Source organism: Pteropus alecto, unplaced genomic scaffold, assembly GCF_000325575.1.
Source record: "Pteropus alecto unplaced genomic scaffold, ASM32557v1 scaffold156, whole genome shotgun sequence".
Taxonomy (NCBI): Eukaryota; Metazoa; Chordata; class Mammalia; order Chiroptera; family Pteropodidae; genus Pteropus; species Pteropus alecto.
The window spans coordinates 3,551,838-3,572,767 of record NW_006437746.1 but is presented as its reverse complement, the minus strand read 5'-3'; the positions used below and the strand labels follow the sequence as shown (position 1 = coordinate 3,572,767).

Here is a 20,930-nt window from a genome sequence, read left to right as displayed (position 1 = left end):
CTGCTTAGAGGTCTCACTGGAGTTGGGCCTTGGATCATCTCAGAGGCACAGACCCGGCGTCTCTCACTCACCGTTGGCTTCTGGGTTCTGCTCACCACAGCGTTTCTCATTTTCTCCAATCGCACATCCCAAAGGACTAATTCCTGACCGGAAACTGGGGGAGGGGGAGGGGCAGAGAAATGAAGGGCTCGAACCGGAGACCACGATGGGCTCACGGTTACCCTCTGGCTTTTTGGAAACGACCTCATCCAGACAAGCTTTGGGGTTGGGCAAAGCTTGGTTCATATTCTGACTCAACACTTAAGTAGTGACGTGGGCAAGTCATTTGGCCTCCCTAAGACTCCGTGTCCTTTGCTACAAAATACGAGTGGCAGCACCTGGTGGGGGCTGGAGGGCTGAATGAAATAAAATCTGTAAGTCACCCTCTGGCTTTTTGGAAACGACCTCATCCAGACAAGCTTTGGGGTTGGGCAAAGCTTGGTTCATATTCTGACTCAACACTTAAGTAGTGACGTGGGCAAGTCATTTGGCCTCCCTAAGACTCCGTGTCCTTTGCTACAAAATACGAGTGGCAGCACCTGGTGGGGGCTGGAGGGCTGAATGAAATAAAATCTGTAAGTCACTCAGCACGGTTCAGACCCAGAACAGACTCCCCAGTTAATGGGAGTTGTCATGACTTTGACTCTTTGAGAAGAACGTTGGGATTTTCAACACGACCAATTTGCCAGGTCAGAGTCTGTGTGACCAGGGCACTCTTGGGAGCTGGTAGGATGTTTTCAGGTTTCTGCTACTACACATTGAACTTCAGTTACTACCCCAGTGCAGTCGGCTCTGGGCACTTACGAGGACATCTGGAGGGGACATTCTTACAGCTGTAGCCGCTGGACTGAAAACTGCAAGGACATTTCTCGGTGACTCTAGAACAGGCTTTTAAAAATTGTTTGCAAGTCTGTGTTGTACGCGAGTGTTGTACACCTGAAACTAATATAATATTATATAAGGCTTTTAAAAATTGTTTGCAAGTCTGTGTTGTACATGAGTGTTGTACACCTGAAACTAATATAATATTATTTGTCAATTGTAATCGAAAAATAAAAAATAATAATAATAAATTATTTGCACGTGAGCTCCTACACACATGTGCACACACACGCAATTCCTGTTAGCCAAGGAACTGACCTGACCAGTTTTATGTAACTTACATGTCATGCCCAAGCACACGTGATGAAGGAATAAAACGCTTCAGTGGACTTCCGAGGATTACAGCTCTTTTTGTGAGCAGGTGTCAAAAACTGATACGAGGCTGGAATGTGCCAGGCTGTGAAACCAGAGCCGGATCTCTCTAGAAGCCTGGCAGGGCCCCTGCCTTTAATCCCCGCTGAGAGGTGGAGGAGGGTTGCCCAACTAGCCTGGAAGTTGCTGACAATCAGGTGCCTCAGCCTTGGGCTAAATCTGTCGGGAGCAAGTTCTCAATGGGTCAGAACACAGAAGACATTTTTCAAATTGTAGACAGTGCTGGGGCCACCCTGCAGAAGCCCCCCACAACCCAACTGAACCCTGGAAATAACATCTTTCGGCCTCCTTGGTCTCTGCCTTCGTAAGAATACAATCTAGGTCCCAGCCAGGAACCCGCGACACCGGGGAAGGTGTGTCCCACTGACACTTTGAAACTCTAGATAAGCATCTTCTGCTCCCTGCCCAGATAGCTGGAGACTAGGAACAACCCAAAGGTTAGAAGCCTGGGTAAATAAATTATGGTGCATCCCAACAGTGGGACGCTATGCAGCCATTTTAAAAAATGCGATGCTTTTCAGTGTACTGATGTGAGTGATCCCCAAGATATATTAGGGAGAGGAAAGCACAGGGTTCACATTAGTGAGTATGGCGTGCTATCTTTTGGCAAAGTGACATAAAATAAAATAGGGGTGGGATATAGGTTACACTGACATATTCATAGATTACTGTGGAAGGACATATAAGAAACTGGTGTCGGTGGTTGCTCTGGCAACAACACTGGATTCAAGATAAGTCAGAGATTTTTCACTGGCCGTCTCATTCTTTTTACTTCGTGCTTCATGTAGTATTTATCTAAATGTAAAATATATTTTTCAGCTTTATTGAGGGATGATGTACATACCATAAGATTGCACCAACCTCAAGAGCGCTATGCGATGAGTCCTGTCAGACGCATGGCATACCATTTCCATCACCCCGCAAAGTCCTTCCAGACCCCTTTGCAGTCAATCTCTGCCCCTTGGCCCCTGGCGACCACTGATTTGCCTTTTATGACCACAGTTTTGCCTTAAAAATAGTTTTGAATTAAAAAAAATTCAAATCTTGTTATGAGTATAGCAGTCAATAGTTTCGTTGTGTTAAAAAAAAAATTTCTTGAATGTAGATCCTGTCTTTAAAGAATTCTGCAGTTGCTTTCTGCAAGAATTTGGTTATAAGGAAGGGGATGGAGTAGAAGTACTAAGTTACTAGGACTCAAAAAATTAAGGACCAAAGCTGCCTTCTGCACTTGGAGCAACTGTTCTTGAAGAACAGCTTGCTGCATTTTTAAGCCCCTACCCACTTTTATGGCCTAGCGCTGAGCAGGCCTAGAGAATTTCATTTTTGCCTAGACTGTCTTGAAAAGATCTAGCCCCGTCCTAGGCCTTTTGGTAACGTTCCATCGATTTCACAGATTTCAGAGGCTTCCTGTGCTAGAGGGTGGACATACAGAGGTAGACACCCTTCGTCCTTCTCTCTCCAGGGGCTTGCTATCCAGAAAAAATTCAACATGTAAATCAGAAGCTACATATGGGTGGCCTGGGGGCCTCGGTCCAGTCCTGTTTGATGTGTTTTGAAAACAAAGTATATAGTAGAGCATGCACCCTCTGATTCAACAAAGATCTTCCTCACTATGTCAGCTTTTCTCACTTATATTTCCTGCCTGGACCTTTAAAGCATTTGCGTTTGAGACACTGTTCAGTGTGATAAGGGCAGCACAAGATCTATGGATGAGAATTGCAATAAATCCTGGGGATGGAGAATAGCTTTTGTAGACAGGAAAAGAGGAGGAGGAGGGCGAGGCGTTCTCCTGGTGTCTAAGGTCTATGGTGTCTTTCATCGTAGCCCTGAAATGGGCCCTGGAGCAGAAATGTGGCTCTGTCATGCATAACCAACAACCCCACAGTGTTTTGATATTTTAAAAGCATTCTCCCATCTTTTCTGAAAAGACCACTTGGCTAAGTGATCTACCCGTTGGAAAAATGTAATTGAGAGGAATCCTTCAGTGTTTGATCTGTGCCTGGAAACCAGCTATAAGGGCAAAGCAGAATGTAGTTGGATGAGGATGAAATGCCTCATTATGTGGATTTTCTAGCTGAGGACTGTTCCATCCTTCTCTTCTTTCCTTGACAATAGCACGTAGCAGTTGGGACCAACTCCTCCTGTGAGGGAAGAATGTGGTTCATGAAAAGGGAAGTGCTCTGAACCACAGTCTCTCCCTCAGGAATAACCATCTGCTTTTTTTCTTCCAACTGCCAATACAAAGTGCTTTGGGATCAGGCTTCTCAAAACCCCCATCTCAACGTTCTTGGTCCCTCAGCTTAGTTTTTCACCTCCCTGAATTTCTGGCATAATTATGTTAAGATGGCTAGCTAGTCCCAACACTGGCACTGTCCAGGTGCCAATAATGGCCATCTAGTGTACGTAACACCCTCCATCATGACCGTCCTTGTTGACATAACTTTATCCATGACGGGCGAACACCCATAATGTTCGTTCTTGTTGATTTAACACTTTCCGTGACAATACCTTGCGTAACAGCCATCCTCATGACCATAACACTTTCCTAATGATTGTCCTTGTTGAATAATACTTTCTATAATGGCCTTCCTTGTTGATGTGGCGCCTTCCGTAATGGCTGATCTTGTTAACATAACACCTTCCATAAGAGCCGTCTTCTGATGTCATGTATTTCATAATGGCCCTCCTCATTGACATTAGACCTCCCGGGGGCTGTCCTGGTCCCAGTGGGTGAGAAGAGCATATGTCTGGCCCCAAAGGCTTCCTGGACTATGCAGCCTTGCTTTGCTGACCTGTTTCACCCTGGGCTGCCTGGTTGGCCAGAAGAATCACTTTATGGACCTGGCCCATGGTCGTTATGGAGGTTGCCCAGGTTCTGTCATTCATGAGAAAGAGCTGGAGTGGGGGCCCCGAGGAGCAAGATTGCAGGTCAGCAGAGAGGCTCACGATAGGAGGAGTCTTGTTTGAATGACTAGCCTCCTTCCAACCTACGGAACATTTTCTGGGATCACAGGAGCCTCTATACTAGGGCAAAGGGCAGGGTAGACATTCAGAGTGGGTGTTAAAAACACCCACACTTCTCTCACTGTTGGTGGCGTTGAATGTTATATGCTGAAACAAGTCTCTGACGTCTGTCCCTCCTTAGCTGGGGTTGGGATGAAAACTTGGGCTCAGGCTGCCCAGCAGCCTCTGACCTTGAGGGTGGACATCTTGGAGTAGCAGTAGATGCGTGGGCTTTGGAGTCAGGTGGTCCTGGGTTTGAATCTCAGTTGTGCATTTTCTCAGCTGTGAATAGGAACAGTCTTCCTAAAGGAAATGGTTAGAAAGTACTCGGCACATGGCGGATGCTGGACAAATGGGGGCTGGTAAGTTATTGCCATCATTCCTGGGTGCCACCTCCCACCAGCCTTCCGTCTCAACCGGCCCCTCCACAGCCTAACAATTCCACACTCTTTGGGTTTTGAGGCCAGGTTAATAATACTGGATCTCTCCCTGATTTCTGGTTTTCATCTGAGCTGCCCATAGGTCTGGGTGAGATGACCAGTCGTAAGCTCTTTTGGTCACAGTGTCACCTTCTCCCTGACCCATTCATCCGCCTCCCTCCCTGTCACCTTCCAGCATCTGGACACTAAAGTTTTATAATAAATACAATGTTCTTAGACATCCTTGTTGATGTACATTTCCATAAAAGCTGTCCACTTGGCATAACCCCTTTCATAATGGTATCTTGGCTGAGAAGGGAAGCCTTGGTGTCCCAGATAAGTACCTTAGACTTGTCCAAACCCCTTTCCTTGGGCAGCTCAGCAGGTCCTGCCTGGTACCCCATCTGGTTATAAGTTCTATATTAGTTTTCTATTGCTGCGTGACAAATTGTCACAAACTTAGTGACTTAAAACAACACCCACTAATTAGCTCACAGTTCTGTAGGTCACACGTCCAGTTACGGCGTGGCTCGGTTCCCCACTCAGTCTCACTAGGCTAAAGTTGAGACGTCGGCCAGGCCACTTTCTTCTCTAGAGCCGGGAGTCCTCTTCTAAGCTCATGTGGTTGTAGCAGAATTCAGTTCCTTGTGGCTATAAGTCCAAGGTCCCCCTTTCCTTGCTGGCTAACAGCCAAGACTGCTCTTAGCACTTAGAGGCCACTCATGTTCCTTGCCCTGTGGCCCGCTCCATCTTTCTTCAAAACCAGCTACAGAGAATCTCACTGATATCAAATCCCTTTCACACTTCGAATCTCTTCAGGAAAAGCTCAGTCTCTTTTAAGGACTCATCTGATTAGGTGAGCCCCACCAGCGTAAAGTCAGTGGGGCCGTACAGCATAACCTAGCCGTGCGAGTGATGTCCGATCATATTCTGAGTCCCTCCCACACTCAGGGGGCTGGGAATACGCAAGGGGGTGGGTCTCTGGGGTGGTCTTAGAATCCCACCTACCTAGAGTTCCGAGGCTCAGGGGCTTTGTCCCGCCTTAACGATGGCGGCCATCACAGCCCCATTCTCTGCACTTACACATGTGGCCTCATTCCGATGTTTGTGGAAGCCCCACACGGATCACGTGTTTAGCCAGATATCGCAGATGAGAAACTTGCAGGTTAGGGAGATGAGGTGGCTAATCCAAGGTGGCCCAGCCACGCATGTGACTGGGCTCACGAAGCAGGAGGGGTTACATCAGGTCGAGCGATGGAGGGCAATACTCGAATGGCCCCCAAAACAGGTCTCTGTCCTAACAGAACCTTCCCTCCTGCACCTCTCCCCGCCATGCCCTCCTAAGTGGATTTTCAAAGCTGTAGGCTGAACTAAATCAAAGGCGGAAGCTTTAATAATGAAGCATTTCCCTTCTACCCCAACCTTTAACTCTCTAATCATCCTTTGAGGAACAATGAATAATAAGGCAGAAATTTGGAGATTGGCTGATAGAAGTATCTGGAAAAGCCTTTTCTAAACTAAACTTATTTTTAATATAACCAGCTGGAGGCTTACGTTAAGCAAGTAAGTTTTATTTTATATCGCTCCTATCCATCAAAGAAGACAGTCTTGGCAGACTCTTTCTCAAGGTTGCCGTGCACGCCTGTCCCCAAGCCAGAATCTATTGTTCGGTCTATAGCCTGGGGGCCACGGGCAGAAAGTTGAGGTCTCTGAGGACTAGTGGCCAGCAGGCCAAGTGGCGCTCTGACCAGATTTTCACTCTTCAGAGACACGGTCCTGCTTATTTTTCATAACTGTTTGCCTCTTGAGTTTTCTAGTTATTGACATCATTGTGGGCTTAAAGAAAAATTCCTCCCCCTTCTCGCAAAGCGATTATTATGTATAGGCATGACTTTAAGTCTGTGTGGCTTTGCTCGATTTTTGGTTGTTATTCAAATCGATGATTAGTAGTTAATCCCCAGGTTTGAAAGCAGAGCACCCCCACATCAGGCTCCGTGAAATAAGCAAGACGCAAGATGACAAAAACTGTGAATTCACTTGAGGTCCCTAGAGCCATCCTCAGATTCACAGAAGCAGAAAGTAGAATGCTGGTGGCCCAGGGCTGGGGCAGGGGGATGGGAGTCACTGTGTCGTGGGGACAGAGTTTCAGATGGGGAAGGTGAAACGCTCTGGAGATGGATGGTGGTGAAGGTTGCACTACAATGTGAATATACTCAACGAATTGCACACTTAAAAATGGTTACCATGGTAAAGGTTGTATTATGTCTACTTCACCACAATAAAAATGAGGGGAAATGGTTTACAGGGCTTATTTGTGACTAGTCTAGAAGGATGAGTGCCAACTTTCTCTGTTTTTAAATGTTTTTAACCCTCCCCCTCACCCATTCACACAAAGGTGAAACACACCTTGCTTTGTAAACACACTAGTGTGTCTGAGTCTAAGCCTCTGCTTAGAGGAAGTCTTGACCTCCCGCCCCCCACCCTCGTTCAGCAAGGCCCAGGGACAGGAGCCTCCCAGCCCAGCATGGCTCTCCGCACTCAGGGTTCAGACCACAGGTCAGGACCATTTAATCAGAAGCTAACAGGCTTTTCTTTTCCATATACAGAGTTGGGCAAATGACAGTGTGTTGTAGCTCGGACCGTGAGGCTCTGTCAGAGACCGATCTTCGGTCAGGAGACCCCCACGGCCAGTACTGCTCAGGCACAGAGAGGGACTCGGGGGCGGGGGGCGGGGGTTGAGCGTCTCATCAGAGAAAGTTTCAAATAGTTAGCAACGGTTCTCCAGAGTTTTAAAAATTGTCATATTGAGACGCAAATCTTAAGTGTCCAGCTTGATAAATTTTACATATGTAGATACATATATACGTACACAGATATACTCGTATATCATTCCAGTCCCCTAGACTTCCTCTTACTCCTTCCTGGTTCATACCTGTCCCACAGAGGTTCATTTATGCAAGCATACACTGGTTTTGTCTTCTTGAACTCGACGTAAACGGAATCGTACAGCATGTAGGTTTTTGTGTGTGGATTCTTGTTTAACCATCTCCCTGCTAACTTTTCATCAGAAGAATTTGAACAATTATTTAATCTCTGGTGGCAAAGTGGGGCTGTGGCGACCGAAGGACTTTATGGCTGGAACACTAAAGAAATTGAAAATTCAGTAACTTCTACACATTTAGCAGGTAGGCCACCGTTCTGTGAATGTCCCTGAGCATATATACAGCTGGGTTTTCTCATCTGCCCCTTTGACTTTTCCCATCAGTCCCTGTGATCCTCAGTGACTTTCATGGTCGTCACGATACACTCTTTAAGGTCTGACAAAATTAATCTTTTTAACGTTTCATAAAATATTACTGTGATTTAAATGGGCCCTGTGGCATTTTAGCATAAGATCATGAATAATTTACAATGGTCATAAATCGATTTATATTGTTTAATTCTTGCATTCAGAGTCTTTCATTGTGCAGCTTTCTCTAACTCTCTGGGGTCCTCTTTGAAATCATCCCTCCACCCAGCATGGTTCAATTCGATCTGGAGTTAAAGTCCATGTCTTGGGTTGGCAAGAAGCTTTCAAATGGCCCAAGTCCCAGAGGGATTTATACACAGATGTGTCCGTTTTTGTTCCAGACTGTGGCCAGACGGGGCCGCAGCCTAGTTGTGGGTCTCTAACATACATCTCTCATATGGTGTGTGTCTGTGGTCATAGAAAGGAAGATACTACAGAAGGGTTTGGGTGGTTCTGTGCAAATCCTTTGCCACTTCAGAAAAATAATTCACAAGCCCTACAGACAGTTGATCACCAGTGTCCCCCGTGGAGGATTGTTCAGTTACTTTAAACAATAAAGAATTTGCATCACTGCACATAAATTTCTTTCCTAAGGAGTTTGGGGATTGAGAGTATGGAGTGAATGGCTGGACACAACACTCCCCTATTTTGATGAGCTGTTCCAACGAGTCAGGTTGACTAGGAGTGCACAGAGGTTTCTTCTAACATTGCTCTTTGAACTTTATTTTACTGTCTTCTATGATCGCTCTAAGCACTATGGAAAAAATAGTAAAGGATTTTAAAGGGAACTATGGGTCTCTCAGCCCCACTAAAGGGGAAGGAAATTGATAGATGGGGCTTTGGGGAATTCTCACTGGCAGCGGCCTGGAGAAGTGCCAGGGCTTCTGAAGGATGCTTTTCTGCCAAGACCTGGCACTAGCCATTTATACCCAGTGCTTTGTTCTAGAATCTTGGCTGTTTTTCTTTTGCCAACAATGCATGCTTCCTGAGCCCATGCCCTCTAGGCAAATCTCACAAAGCTGCGGAGCCATCAACAGCCAAACCTTTCTCAGGCCCCTGCACTGAGACACTGCCCCAAAAATACACAAAAGAAGGAGCCATGCCCCAAACATTTAGAATTCCAGGGAACTTTAAGTTTAAATTCAAACTACACTTTCAGATTATTTTGACATGGAGGAGGATTTGTATTAATGCAGTTTGCCCATTTAACCGTTTCAAACAGACATCTGTCCCTTTTGATGTCCTGGAGATCCCCTGGAGAGCCTGCTGCTGGGAAATGTTTTATTTCATCCTGATTGACTTCGTTGGCGAGAACAAACCATTTTCAAAAAACTTCCTGGCTATGTGTGGAATTCCTTGGGCAGGGCCCGCTCTGCTGAAGAGTCGTTTATCATGTGCTGGGCTCCAGGGTCAGACAGCTCAGGCACAAAGCCTGGCCCTGCCTCTTATTAATCATTTATGCCTGGACCAGTTACTTAGCCTCTCTGAGCCTCAGTGTCTTCATCTGTAAAATGGTGATTAATATTAGGACCTACTCTACAGGGTGGGTAGTCACAGAGATTTGTAAATACTTATCGAATGCAAGCACAGCGTCTGCACATATGAAGCGCTCGCTGAGTGCTCATCGTAGTTACTCCGTATGCAGGCCTGGTGTCTAGATTCCCAAGGCGCCTCATCCAAGAGAGACTGATGAGTTTCTGCAACATCACCTTGGGTGGTGGTCCTCTTTTATGTGGATGTGGGAGATGAACTATTTCCAGGTAGGCAGACGGGTAGACCTCCTGCTACTGGTGAGACGTTCACTTCCGTTTACCAGTCTGTGAACAGAGCTGGCCAAGTCAATGCCAAATGGATTTAAGGTGGATTAAACCAATTTGTCTCTCCACTGCCTGCAGGCCTCACTGTCCCGGGTCCATGAGATTGGTAAAACTCCAAGACTGGTGGTGCCATAGTCTGGCACCCCTTCCCCACAGCGGGTCCCATTAAATGGGTTATGCTGGCGATGCCACCCAGCCCCTGGCGTCAGCCAGCAACTCCACTTTGTAGGAGAGGCAGCACTCCCTCCCTTTCTGCTGGTTGACTTGACCAGCCTCAGCCGCTTCCACGAGGGCAGCTCAGTGTGGTACCCCAGGGCAATGGAGAGGGCAGGGGTGTGGAAGTCAGGCCAGAATGTCCCAGCTGCCTCCTGAACTCAGCAAACAGGAAGTGAAGTCACTTCTCTGAGCCTCAGAGAGATGATGCTGGAGTCACATGAGTCAGCACATCTCGAAGGCACTTCACAGCCAGTGAGCAGGGCCAGGCCAGGCCAGGGCAGGGCAGGGAAAGTATGCAAAATATAAGGAGGCACCCAAACTTGCACAGCCCTGCGAGAAGTGCCTCCTTAAAGTTCGCCTTTAGGCGCCTTACCTGCCTCACTTCACCCCAGCCCAGCCAGCCAGGCCTCTGGGATTTAGACTGAGATCCAATTGCTCGCTTAACACCCTTCACCGATGCCCCATCACTAGTATTAGTAGTTGTACTATGCTATAATTCATCATATCAACAATAATAACAGCTAACATTGATTGATACCTGGCACCGTTCACTTTATAAGTATTAACTCATTTAGTCCTTACAGCAGCTTCATTATTGTTCCCATTTGCAGATGAAGGAATTAAGGCACAGAGACGTTAAGGAATTTGCCCGCGGGGACATACAGAGCTGGTATGTGGTAGAGCCAGGACTCAAATTCAAGAATCCAAGCCGATAACCACGACACGAAGCTGCTAACATATGCTGGTCCCAGTGGGTGAAGCCCAAACTGCATGACCAACGACCAAGCCCCTTCCCAGTCTGGCCCCTGCCCCTGTCTCCAGCCTCCTCCACCCACATTTTCCTTGCCCTCTGGCCAAAACAAACTCCCTGGAGTGGCTCCAAAGAAACTGTTCTTCATACCTCTGTGTCCTTGCACCTGCTGTCCCCACCTCCTATCCTTCCTGACACCCGTTTCACTCTCGCTGTCTGGCAAACTCCTATTCATTTTCCAAGACCCATCTTAAGTCATGCCTCCTCTATGAAGCCCTCCTTGACCACTCCCCACTGGGTGTTAATAGCTGACCCTCAGTGTCTTCAGAGAACCTTGACCTTCCTTGGCGCCTTCAAGCTGCTGACTGTCAGATAGCGTTTGGTGGGACAGACAGGCAATTGGACCTGCAGGGAATAAAGAAGGAGGAGTCATGTACATGGTTTGAGTGTTTCCACCTGGTGGACGTGAGGTGGAAGGGTGAATTGCAGTCTCTTCTGCTGGTGTCACTTGCTTGTGCTCCCAACGTGTGCGCATCCCATGCTCTCAGGGAATATCCACAATTTATTTATTTAATCTGGTGCTCAACCCAAGAAACAGGGATCTGCTCTACGGATGAGCAAACCCAGCCACAGCTGGTGAAGTTGTTGAGAGAGGGATGTTGTTGTGCAGTGTGGCGTCTTCCTAAGAGACGACAGGGCTATGTTGGCCAAAGTGATTTTCCCCCTATAGGCTTGCTTTGGAATTTGACTCCCATGTAGACTGTGACTGATCAGCGAGGCTGACTCGCGATTACACTACTTGGCTCCTGCGTCTGTTTAGTGCTCAGCCTCCTGGGCACAACTCCAGGGCACCATTTGTCTTAAAATGGATCTCTCTCTCTCGGTGCCCAGGCTGTGCCCAGAGCCTGGCCGGAAGCTGCTCAGTTCACCATCATTGGACAGAGAGAGTGAATGACAGCTGAGCCCACCAGAAACCTCCACCCAGGCAGCTGGTTTGGCCCCACCTAAGAAATTTTAAATCACATATTTTAGTCTTTTGAACTGTGTTTGACAAATCTGGGAGCAAGTAACATCCCTGGTGTTTATCTGGTGGAATCCTGTCTTTTGTTTGTTTCTCTTGCAAGGAAGTAGGATGGATGGGAGAAGTAACAGGGGTGTTCGTATAATATCCTGTGCTCTGATGATTAATGAACGGTGATGAAAACAATTGGAAATTCCCGCCCAAAGAGCTGCTGGTGAGGCAGAAACTAGCAAAGGTGTCCTAATAAGGAGAGGTCGGGAGGCAGGAGAGTGAAAAGAGCTGTGACTCATGGGCCCAAGTGTGGTGCCTGCAAGCTTTCCAGAAGGCTCTGGGCCCTGTCCCCGTGAGGGTCGGCTGGGATTTCTTTCAGCCGGTAAGACCTCGAAATCACAACAGAATGCGAAGCTTTGTCTGGGTTTCTGTGAATCCTGGGTAATAGATCTCCCGGAATAGTACACCAATGAAATCCCAAGTTCCTGGGGAGACAGAAGAACGAGATGTTGAAAGAGAGAACGCCCATGCATTTTCTCTAAATCACTGTACGCTTATCAAGCACTTAGATGTGCCGGCCCTGCTTAGGGGAGCGGGGGCGGGAGGCCGAGATTTATTCCACAGCGTTGGGATTTCCAGCTTTGAGATATGATTCATGGTGGTGAGTGGGAAAGAGGGAAAACGTGCAAGCAGGATGGTCTCGAACTTCAAGCGTTTGTCATAAAACGAGTTATAAGTTATTTTACTCCAACAGTGGGGTTCTTTCTGCTACTTTTATTACAGCGACATGAGTGCCTCTGGAGTGGTAGCATTGGTGGTGGGGGGTGGGGAAGGGGAGTCCAGATTTCAGGTCTGCACATGGTTGAATCATCTTCTTACTCCCTCTTTCCCCTTCTAGCTGACATATTTGTCATGGAGGATGAGGGGGGCAGTTGAAAATGACAGCCCTGGGGGTGAGGTGTCCTTGGCGTTGACTCTGGGAAACAGCCCGTCATATAATAAATTGTCTCCAGCTGCCAAGGTGGGTCAGACCTGGCTTTGGTGTCGTTAGCTTGATGTTTCCTCTGGGCTGTGAATTGGAAGCCAGGTGGGGACTATGCCACCCAGATTCTCTGGGCTGCGGGACTGGGCAGTAGGACGTGCTGGGTCGGTCATCTGAAGTCCGAACAAAGCAACGTGGTCAGATGTTAGAAATACACCCCGAGTGAGTCGCTTAACCCTTATGAGGCTTTGTATTCTTTGTTTGCAAAATGAATTTGGGTGAAAATCTGGGTTATTTAGATCCAGAATTTAAAAAGATAAGTAACAGAGGTACCATTAGTGATTCATGAAGGAAGGATCAGTATATGCACATTCAATAATTATATTTGAGACAGCTGGCTTTCCATGGGGAGGGGAGTGGATTCCTACATCATAGACTAAAAAAAGTGTTCCCAATACAGATTCCAGATCCTATGATGGGCCTATTGGCATATGTGGCACTATCATTTTTAAAGCCCTCCAGACTTCAGACTTAGAAATCCCCAGTCTAGACTATTAACCCTCTGGGACAAGGACTCTGCCTGTTTTTGTCATTAAATCATATGCACTGAGTATGGTCCCTAGAACATATTACAAACCCAAAAAGTGTTTGTTAAATGAATACGTGATGTAAAGTTTCTAAAAGAAAAAAAAAATTTTTTTTTTCCAAAAGCGATTGTACATTTTTCTTTGGCATTCATTAACAATAGAACATATTGTCATAGCTCCCAAATTATTTGGGGAACCGACCTGCCTAAAAGCAGGAGGGAAGAACTGAATGGAGAGATGGCAGCGAGATTAGCCTTGTTCTTCTCAAAACATAATTTAAAAATATTTCCCATACCTCGAGAGAAACTAGGCCAACCCCAAAACATTATTAAGCCATATTTTAACTGTAGGCATGATTATTCTTTTTTTTTTTCATTTATTAAGTCCCTACTCTGTGTAGAAACACAATCTTTCTAACACAAGTTTTTGTTTCTCTTTTTTGTTTATTAAGGCATAACTTATATGCAGCCAACATCAACGATTTTAAGTATCCAGTTTGCTGAATGGTGGTGTCTGTGTACATGGTGTGATCACTGCCATGGTCAAGATCTAGAAAGGTTCTCTCATCCCAAAGTATCTCCTTCAGCCTCAGGCACCTGCCGATCTGCTTTGTGTCTATCACTTCATTAAACTAATAATAATCATAATCGTAGAGTCAGGAATTTTAAAATGATGCGTTAGCCAAAGGATGTAAAAGCAGACAAGGGAAAAATGCAAGCGAGAAAGAAATTGGGCTGCAGGCCGGGCTGTAGACCTGAGACTTCACTGGATACGAAATTAGTCCTACTGGTGACCCAGGGCTGGAGGCCACAGAAAACGTCCTGCCTGAGCCTTCAGAGACAGGTGCTCCAAGAATTTTGTACAAATAACATGATAAGCCGTGTTTATGATCACAGAAGAAGAATGTGAAAGTTGACACATACCCCTTTGTCATAAATCTGACAACCGGGTTTCTAAACGCGGGTCTAGATTCATTTTTAATCCGATGTCTTAAAGAACCCCTGGACCTTCCGATCTATCTCCGAAGATTCGAAATGGCTACACTGCCTGAAGATGAAGCATCCGAGTAAATAAACTTCCGTCTCAGAGGATGTTTTCTCTCTCTGAGGCTATTAACCAGAGTCCCTGGTTCCCGCCCAGATTTATTAGCCCAAACTGCAATACAGGAATGGTGATATGTCTCTAAGAAACGAAATGCAGCAAAGACAAGGACGTTTTCTATGGAGCTCTTGGGAGGCTCATAACTCCTGCCTCCATGGGGACACCAGGCACCGTCTGGGTCCTGAGGCTTCCACTGGAAAAGGCAAGTAACCGCCGCCTTCCTGTAGGAAGTGCTCACGTTCTGATCGTGGGAAGCGAGACGAGAACAAATGAAAAAATAATGGCGCCCTGAGTCACAGACTAGAGCAGGGACGGACATACAGGAGGTTTAGGATGACACGGTCGGGGCGGAAGGAGCACTTTGGGTGGCTGGTCAGGGAAGGACGCTCTGAGGAGATGACCTTTAAACTGAGACTGCAATGACAGAACGGCCCCAGCTCTTGCTAGAGAAAGAGCATTTTAGGAATCAGGACCGGCACATGCAAAGGCCCTGAGGTGGGAAAGGGGTGGGTACATTCAACAAAGAAGGCGAAGGTGACCGAGTACAGGAACCAAGGCAGAGAGCGAGACAAGCTGAAGCTGGAGAGATGAGACGTTTTGCTCCAAAAATGCAAACCGAAGCCATTTTGGAAACAAAGTCACCAAGGCCGCTGTGCTGGTGCCCTGGCACTCAGGAACGTGTCACTGCTGGGCAGTAGCTGGCAATGCTTACTGTTGCAAAGCGACTTCTTACTTACTCGGGTACTGATCATAGCCTCTGAGCTGGCTGGGGATTGAGAGTTCTTCTAGCCCAACCCCCTCATTTTACGAATGCAGGAACAGGATCCAAAGAGGATAAAGTTCTTACCTGATAAACTGGGGTAAATATTTGTAGTTCACGATCGCAGGTTAAGGGTTCAATTTCCACACTCCTTACACAGAGCTGCTGTCCAGCAGCACTGGAGCAGAGCGAGCGCGCGGGGGAGGTACAGGAAGAGGCTGCCAAAATTTCAAACGTTTGATCACGCACAGTTGCTGGGCTCTGGGAACCCAGGGTATGGGAGGACAAATGCCGACGCCTCTCGTGCCAGAAGTTCCGGTAAAGTTAAAGCACATGGCTGGCCCACACCTGGAAAAAACTCAAACGTCACTCAACAGGTGCATGGGTAAATAAACCGTGGTCTATCCAGACTACGAAATACTACTCAGCGATAAAAAGCAACGAACTACTGACCATGTAATCGTGTGAATGAAGTTCACCAACACGCTGAGCAGAGAAGCCAGCTACAAAAAAGAGAATATTCTGTAAGATTCTGTTTATGTAAAAATCCAGATGAGGCAAAACTAACTGATCATTTTCTGGGACTCGTGTGAAGGTTGACTGCAAGGGAACTTTTGGGGGTGATGAAAATGTCATTAGATCTTGATCGTTGTGATGGTCGTGTATATAGATTTGTCAAGACTCTTAAAGTGAGGAGGTCCTGAAAATGTCATTAGATCTTGATCGTTGTGATGGTCATGTGTATATAGATTTGTCAGGACTCTTAAAGTGAGGAGGTCCTTTTTTTTTAATTTTCATTTTTCAATTAGAGTTGACATTCAGTATTATTTTATATTAGTCTCAGGAGTGGGTCCTTCTTAACGTATATAAATTATATCAATAAAGTTGATTAAAAACAAACATTTTTTAAAGGGTGGAGGGAAAGCGCAGCTGGAAAACAAACAAACAAAAAACCTCTCTGTTGGATTGTTGTTCGTTGGCAAAACACCTACTGTGCACCTTCGAGGCTCACGTTCCGTTGCAGGCACTGACCTTCTCTTTGCTGCCAAATGTGGTGGGACAGAGGCGCCAACTGCAGCCCTGTGGGTCTCTGTGACCCCTGGGTTCCCTCCACCTGCAGATGACCGTCCCTCCATCCACTGCTCCTAAGCCATCAACTGCCCAGAGACCCACGATCAGGACCCGAATCAGGGAAGGGGCGGTGGCCGCCGAGGAGAAAGGTGGCTCTTCCTTTTTAGTGGAAGACTTAGAAATCGATAAAACAGAGGGAACGGGAAGGAGATCGGGCTTGCTCATAAATCAGGGCCCCATCCTGACGGGTGTGCACACTTCTGTGCAATAACCAGTCCCCATCTCCCTGGCATGGTCTCGTCTGTCTGTTCAGATTAATACCCCAGTCTGAGGTATTAGCATGATTTTGCTCTAACTTTCCAAGTTCATTGACACAGTATGTTTATATCTAATTTCTGCAAAGGTTTTCCTAGCCTCTGTTACTATATGCACGTGTATGTAGGTATGTGTATATGTATGTATGATGTATGTTGTATTGGACATATGAAGCGCCCAAGGCAGGAGACAGCAGCCTTTTGCAGATAATCATGTCCCTCCGCAGACAGACGGTTCCCTTTGTGGACTTTCGTATTGAGAAGTGGTGTGGCAGTTCCTCTGATTGCTGTTTAATGTCACACAGATAGGGTATCTGAAAACATACTGCTCAAGACATCTAGGATGTGGTATAGTGTTTTTAATTTTTAGCAAAATTAATAAACCAAACAAGAGACACATGTCAGTGCCCAGCCCACAATGGCCTGGTTCTCTCCCGTTGGAGGGACAACACACTGTCATTTTACATCATCCCCCTTCCCGGACCAGGAGGCAAGGAACAAAGTTGTCAAAGAGGGCATTCTCCCTGGACCGACTGAGGGGAAGACGGCAGGTTTGCAGACCTGAGCCATCCTGCTCACTCCACTTTCCTTCCTTCCTTCAGAAGCTTCTGAGATTGCTCTGCCACCTGGAAGCGGCATTACAGTTCTCATAAAGCCCGGGACCCCAACTCTGCCAGTGAAGCCCTGTTACATCATCTTTTCTAAAAAACCTACGACCATGTTGTTCATCAAATCCGGAGAAAGAAAGGCTTTTTCCTTTAGCTGCCAGAATCCGGAGAATCACTTTGTCGTTGAGATCCAGAAGAACATCGGTAAGTGTGCACTCCTGGACTGGCCCCTCTGCTTCTCTTTCTCATGCTAAGCCAGCCTCTGTCACTAGGAAGATAAGATCTATTTTGAAACTCTGACTTTATTCAGCTTTTACGTGGCAGGTCACGGTTCTAAGTGCTTTATATGGGTTAAGTTGTTTAATCTTCAATTCAGCCCTACGAGAGGGTTACAGAGACAGTAACTGGCCTAAGGTGACTCTGTGGATAAGTGGCAGCAAGACCAGAACTCAAGTTCTCTGGCTCCAGAGTCTTGGCCTGTAACCACTAAGCCACACTGTCTCTGAGCAGAGCAGCTGATCTTCAGGTCTGCGATGGGTAAAGACATCTGTCAAAGGAGTTGGAGGACGAAAGAAATCGAAAGTTGAGGAGACAAGAGTGGGGAAATGGGTCCACAAAGCACAAATGGAGAAAACAGCAGCTTTGGAGGCTGAGGGAGCTGGGTTTGGCTTCAAGCTCCAAGTCTACATACTGATCATGTGACCTGATCACGTGACATCCTATAAGTTACTTAACTCCTTTGCGACTTAGTTTTCTAGTCTATTAAATAAAAGTCATTGTACCAACCAATAGGTTGTTATGAAGATAAAATAAAATAATGTATTGGGAGTGTATAACATATGAGAATTCAACAAACTATAGCTATTAGTATTATTATTCAAAACTTGAGCTTGGGGTAGGAGATTGACGTAAGAAATAATCAGGCAGAAAAAAAAATGTATAATTTCCTAATCATTTTAAGGTGGGTATGTCATCTGGGAACTAATAGGCACGGTAGCAACCATGAGAACAATATTTGTGTTCTAATTAAAGCCATACTCAGAAAATTGCTTTGTATTTAATGGAAAATAAATGAATCAGGCAACAGATCATGAAGGAAGAAAAGGGATAAAATAAGCCTTAGGAAGAAGGAATTCAGAAAAATAAAAGGAGAACTTAAAGTACTTAAAAGAAGTTTTAAAACTACATTTGATAACTAAAACCAAGCCTTGGTTCTCTACAGAGACCAATCACATAGACAAATCCCTGGCTGGTCTCCTGGAAAAAAGCAGAAAATACAAATACACAGCATCGGAAGTATAAATGTGGGTTTAATGACATATACAAAGGCGATTTCTGAAATTGCTAGAGACTGTACCACGCGATATTCAATGTAAGAATCTGAGAGACATGGATGATTTTCAGGGAAAACTTAATGGGTTAGATTGACTCATATAGACAGGTAGGAAACCTGAATAAATAAATAACCGGGGAGGAGATTGGGAGATGTCCAAGATGGAGGAGAGCAGGGTTCGAGTTAGTTAGAGATGGTTTCATAGAGGATCCTATAAAACTTCAAGGAACAGATAATTTCTGTGATATTTACACCGTTCTAGAGGCGGGTTGGCAGGCTCTCACTATAAAAGGCCAGATGTGGGCCAGATGGTTTCTGTCACAGCTACTCAGCTGTGCTATTACAGCATGAAATCAGCCATAGATAATGGGTAAACAAATAGGCAATGAATATTCCAGTGAAATTTTATTTACAATAACAGGTGTTTGGCTGGACCGGCTTCATGAGCTGTAGTTTGCCCACCCTCATTCTGAGCATAGAAAGAGAAATTTCACAGTTCATTTTATAAGGCTTCTACAAACCTGACATCAAAATCGAAAGCATAAAAAAAAAAAAAAATCTCTTATGATTAAACATGCAAAAAAAATCATAAATAAAATATGTGTATCAAATCTAAAAAAATGCATTGAAAGAATAATGTAACCAGAGCAGAGAGGGTTCACTGGAAGACTGTGAGATAGCTCATCATTAGCAAATCAGTCAACATAATGCTTTGCATCGTTAGATGAAAGAAAGAATTACATATAATCATCTTAGATAATTTTACATGTTTTAAATAAAAACTCTTAGTAAACCACAAAGACAAGGATGTTTTCTTAATCCTATTCAGTGTCTCTATCAAAAACCAAGCAAATATCATATTCAACAGGCAGACGAAGAAACACTGCCAATAACACAAGGAAAACATAAACATTCCCACTATGCATTACTACTGGTCACCATTATTCAGAAGTTCTCATTAAATTTTTAGGGATCATCTTAATAAATACGTAGAATGAAGCAAAATATAAAATTCTACTGAAAGGCAAAAGAGAAAATGTAGGTAAATGGAGAGGCTTACTGTGTTCCTTGATGAAAACCTTGGTTCTTTCTGATCGTCAATTCTGCCCTATATTAATTTATCAGTTTAAGTCGATTACAGTTAACATCTCAGTGAAGCTTTTACGGAGCTGAGGAGAATATCGATATACTTAAGAATTCAGTGGAATGATGGGTTGCTATTTGAAAAATGAAGGCGATCTGTGTGTGTCTGACATGGAAAGATGCGCCGGGTAGTTCTGTTCCGTGGAAAACAATGCAGCTTCTAGGAGGGGGCACAGTTCAGTCCCACGTTATGAACTACACACACAGGCACATGTGATCACGCAGAGCCCAAAGGCTGGAGGGGTAAACACCAAAACTCGAACGTTATATTATTTCTACAGTGGATGGGAGAAGGGAACAGGCGACGTTCATTTTCTATTTCCCGTTCTTCCATACTGTCATTTTTTTTTACAAGCATGCATTCCTCGATAGTCAGTGAAACCAATAAAGCGACTGCCATTTTGAAAAAGGGGAAAGGGTGACACATCTCATCTCGCAGGTGTCTGAATGCATCGCTCTTTCAGCCCTAGGATGTGACACACAATTTTCTACATGGGAAAAACCCATGCTCGCTGTTTTTGAAAATGATATGAAGATATTCATTTCTACACTTGAGCTTAGCCAAAAGGTCGAGAAGCGATTAATTTCTAAAATAATTCCTGTAGACACTGGACTGCAGTCCAGTGGTCTGCCTGTCCTTCATTTATTTATTTATTTATTTATTTATTTATTTATTTATTTATTTATTTTATGCCTACAGCACCTGGTCTTCCTAGGTGGGCTCCCATCCAAGTACTAACCAGGCCCAACCCTGCTTAGCTTCTGAGATCACACGGGATCGGGCTTGTTCAGGGTGGCATGGCCGTAGACTGCCCGTCCGTCCTTTTTAAAACCTCCGAATAAGCATTCTGAAAGTTTCAGATGAAGTTGGACATCTCCGTTGTTACCCTTTATTGAAGAGTCCCATTAAAGTTAATGAAAGTGGAAGTCTGTGCTGGCATCATCCGTGCCGTGAACCACTTCCGAAATGACACTTCTCCATCCCCGCGTGGGAACCGTCTTAGTTATTTAATATTGAGGCGCTGGACGGGAAGCAGAAGAACTTGGAGGCGTGCTGGTCATTGTGACTACTCTTCTCTCTGTCCATCCTCCCCACCAAAGCTCTTGGCAACCAATTAAGAGATGCTTTCACAGCCTGACTCTCTCAGTGGCACATGGCTGGTTGGTAGAGCTGTGGCTGGGCGATGGAGCTTGGTATGAAATTAAATCAGACTCCCTCAGGTGGCCCAGG

The 20,930-nt window shown here is 45.5% G+C and overlaps 1 protein-coding gene and 1 non-coding gene across 2 annotated transcripts in view; one reads left to right on the top strand and one right to left on the bottom strand.

The window, feature by feature from the left end:
* Window positions 1-12,097: 12,097 nt before the first annotated feature.
* CDCP1 (CUB domain containing protein 1) overlaps window positions 12,098-20,930 on the top strand; it is a 26,389-nt gene continuing 17,556 nt past the window's right edge. The window contains exons 1-2 of the mRNA XM_025048921.1: window positions 12,098-12,182; window positions 17,218-17,427. Of these exons, the coding sequence (XP_024904689.1) occupies window positions 12,098-12,182; window positions 17,218-17,427 (295 nt within the window). The remainder of the gene's footprint in view (window positions 12,183-17,217; window positions 17,428-20,930) is intronic.
* LOC112482069 lies at window positions 20,391-20,509 on the bottom strand. The gene has a single exon (XR_003047187.1). It is a non-coding gene; the product is annotated as a 5S ribosomal RNA (ribosomal RNA).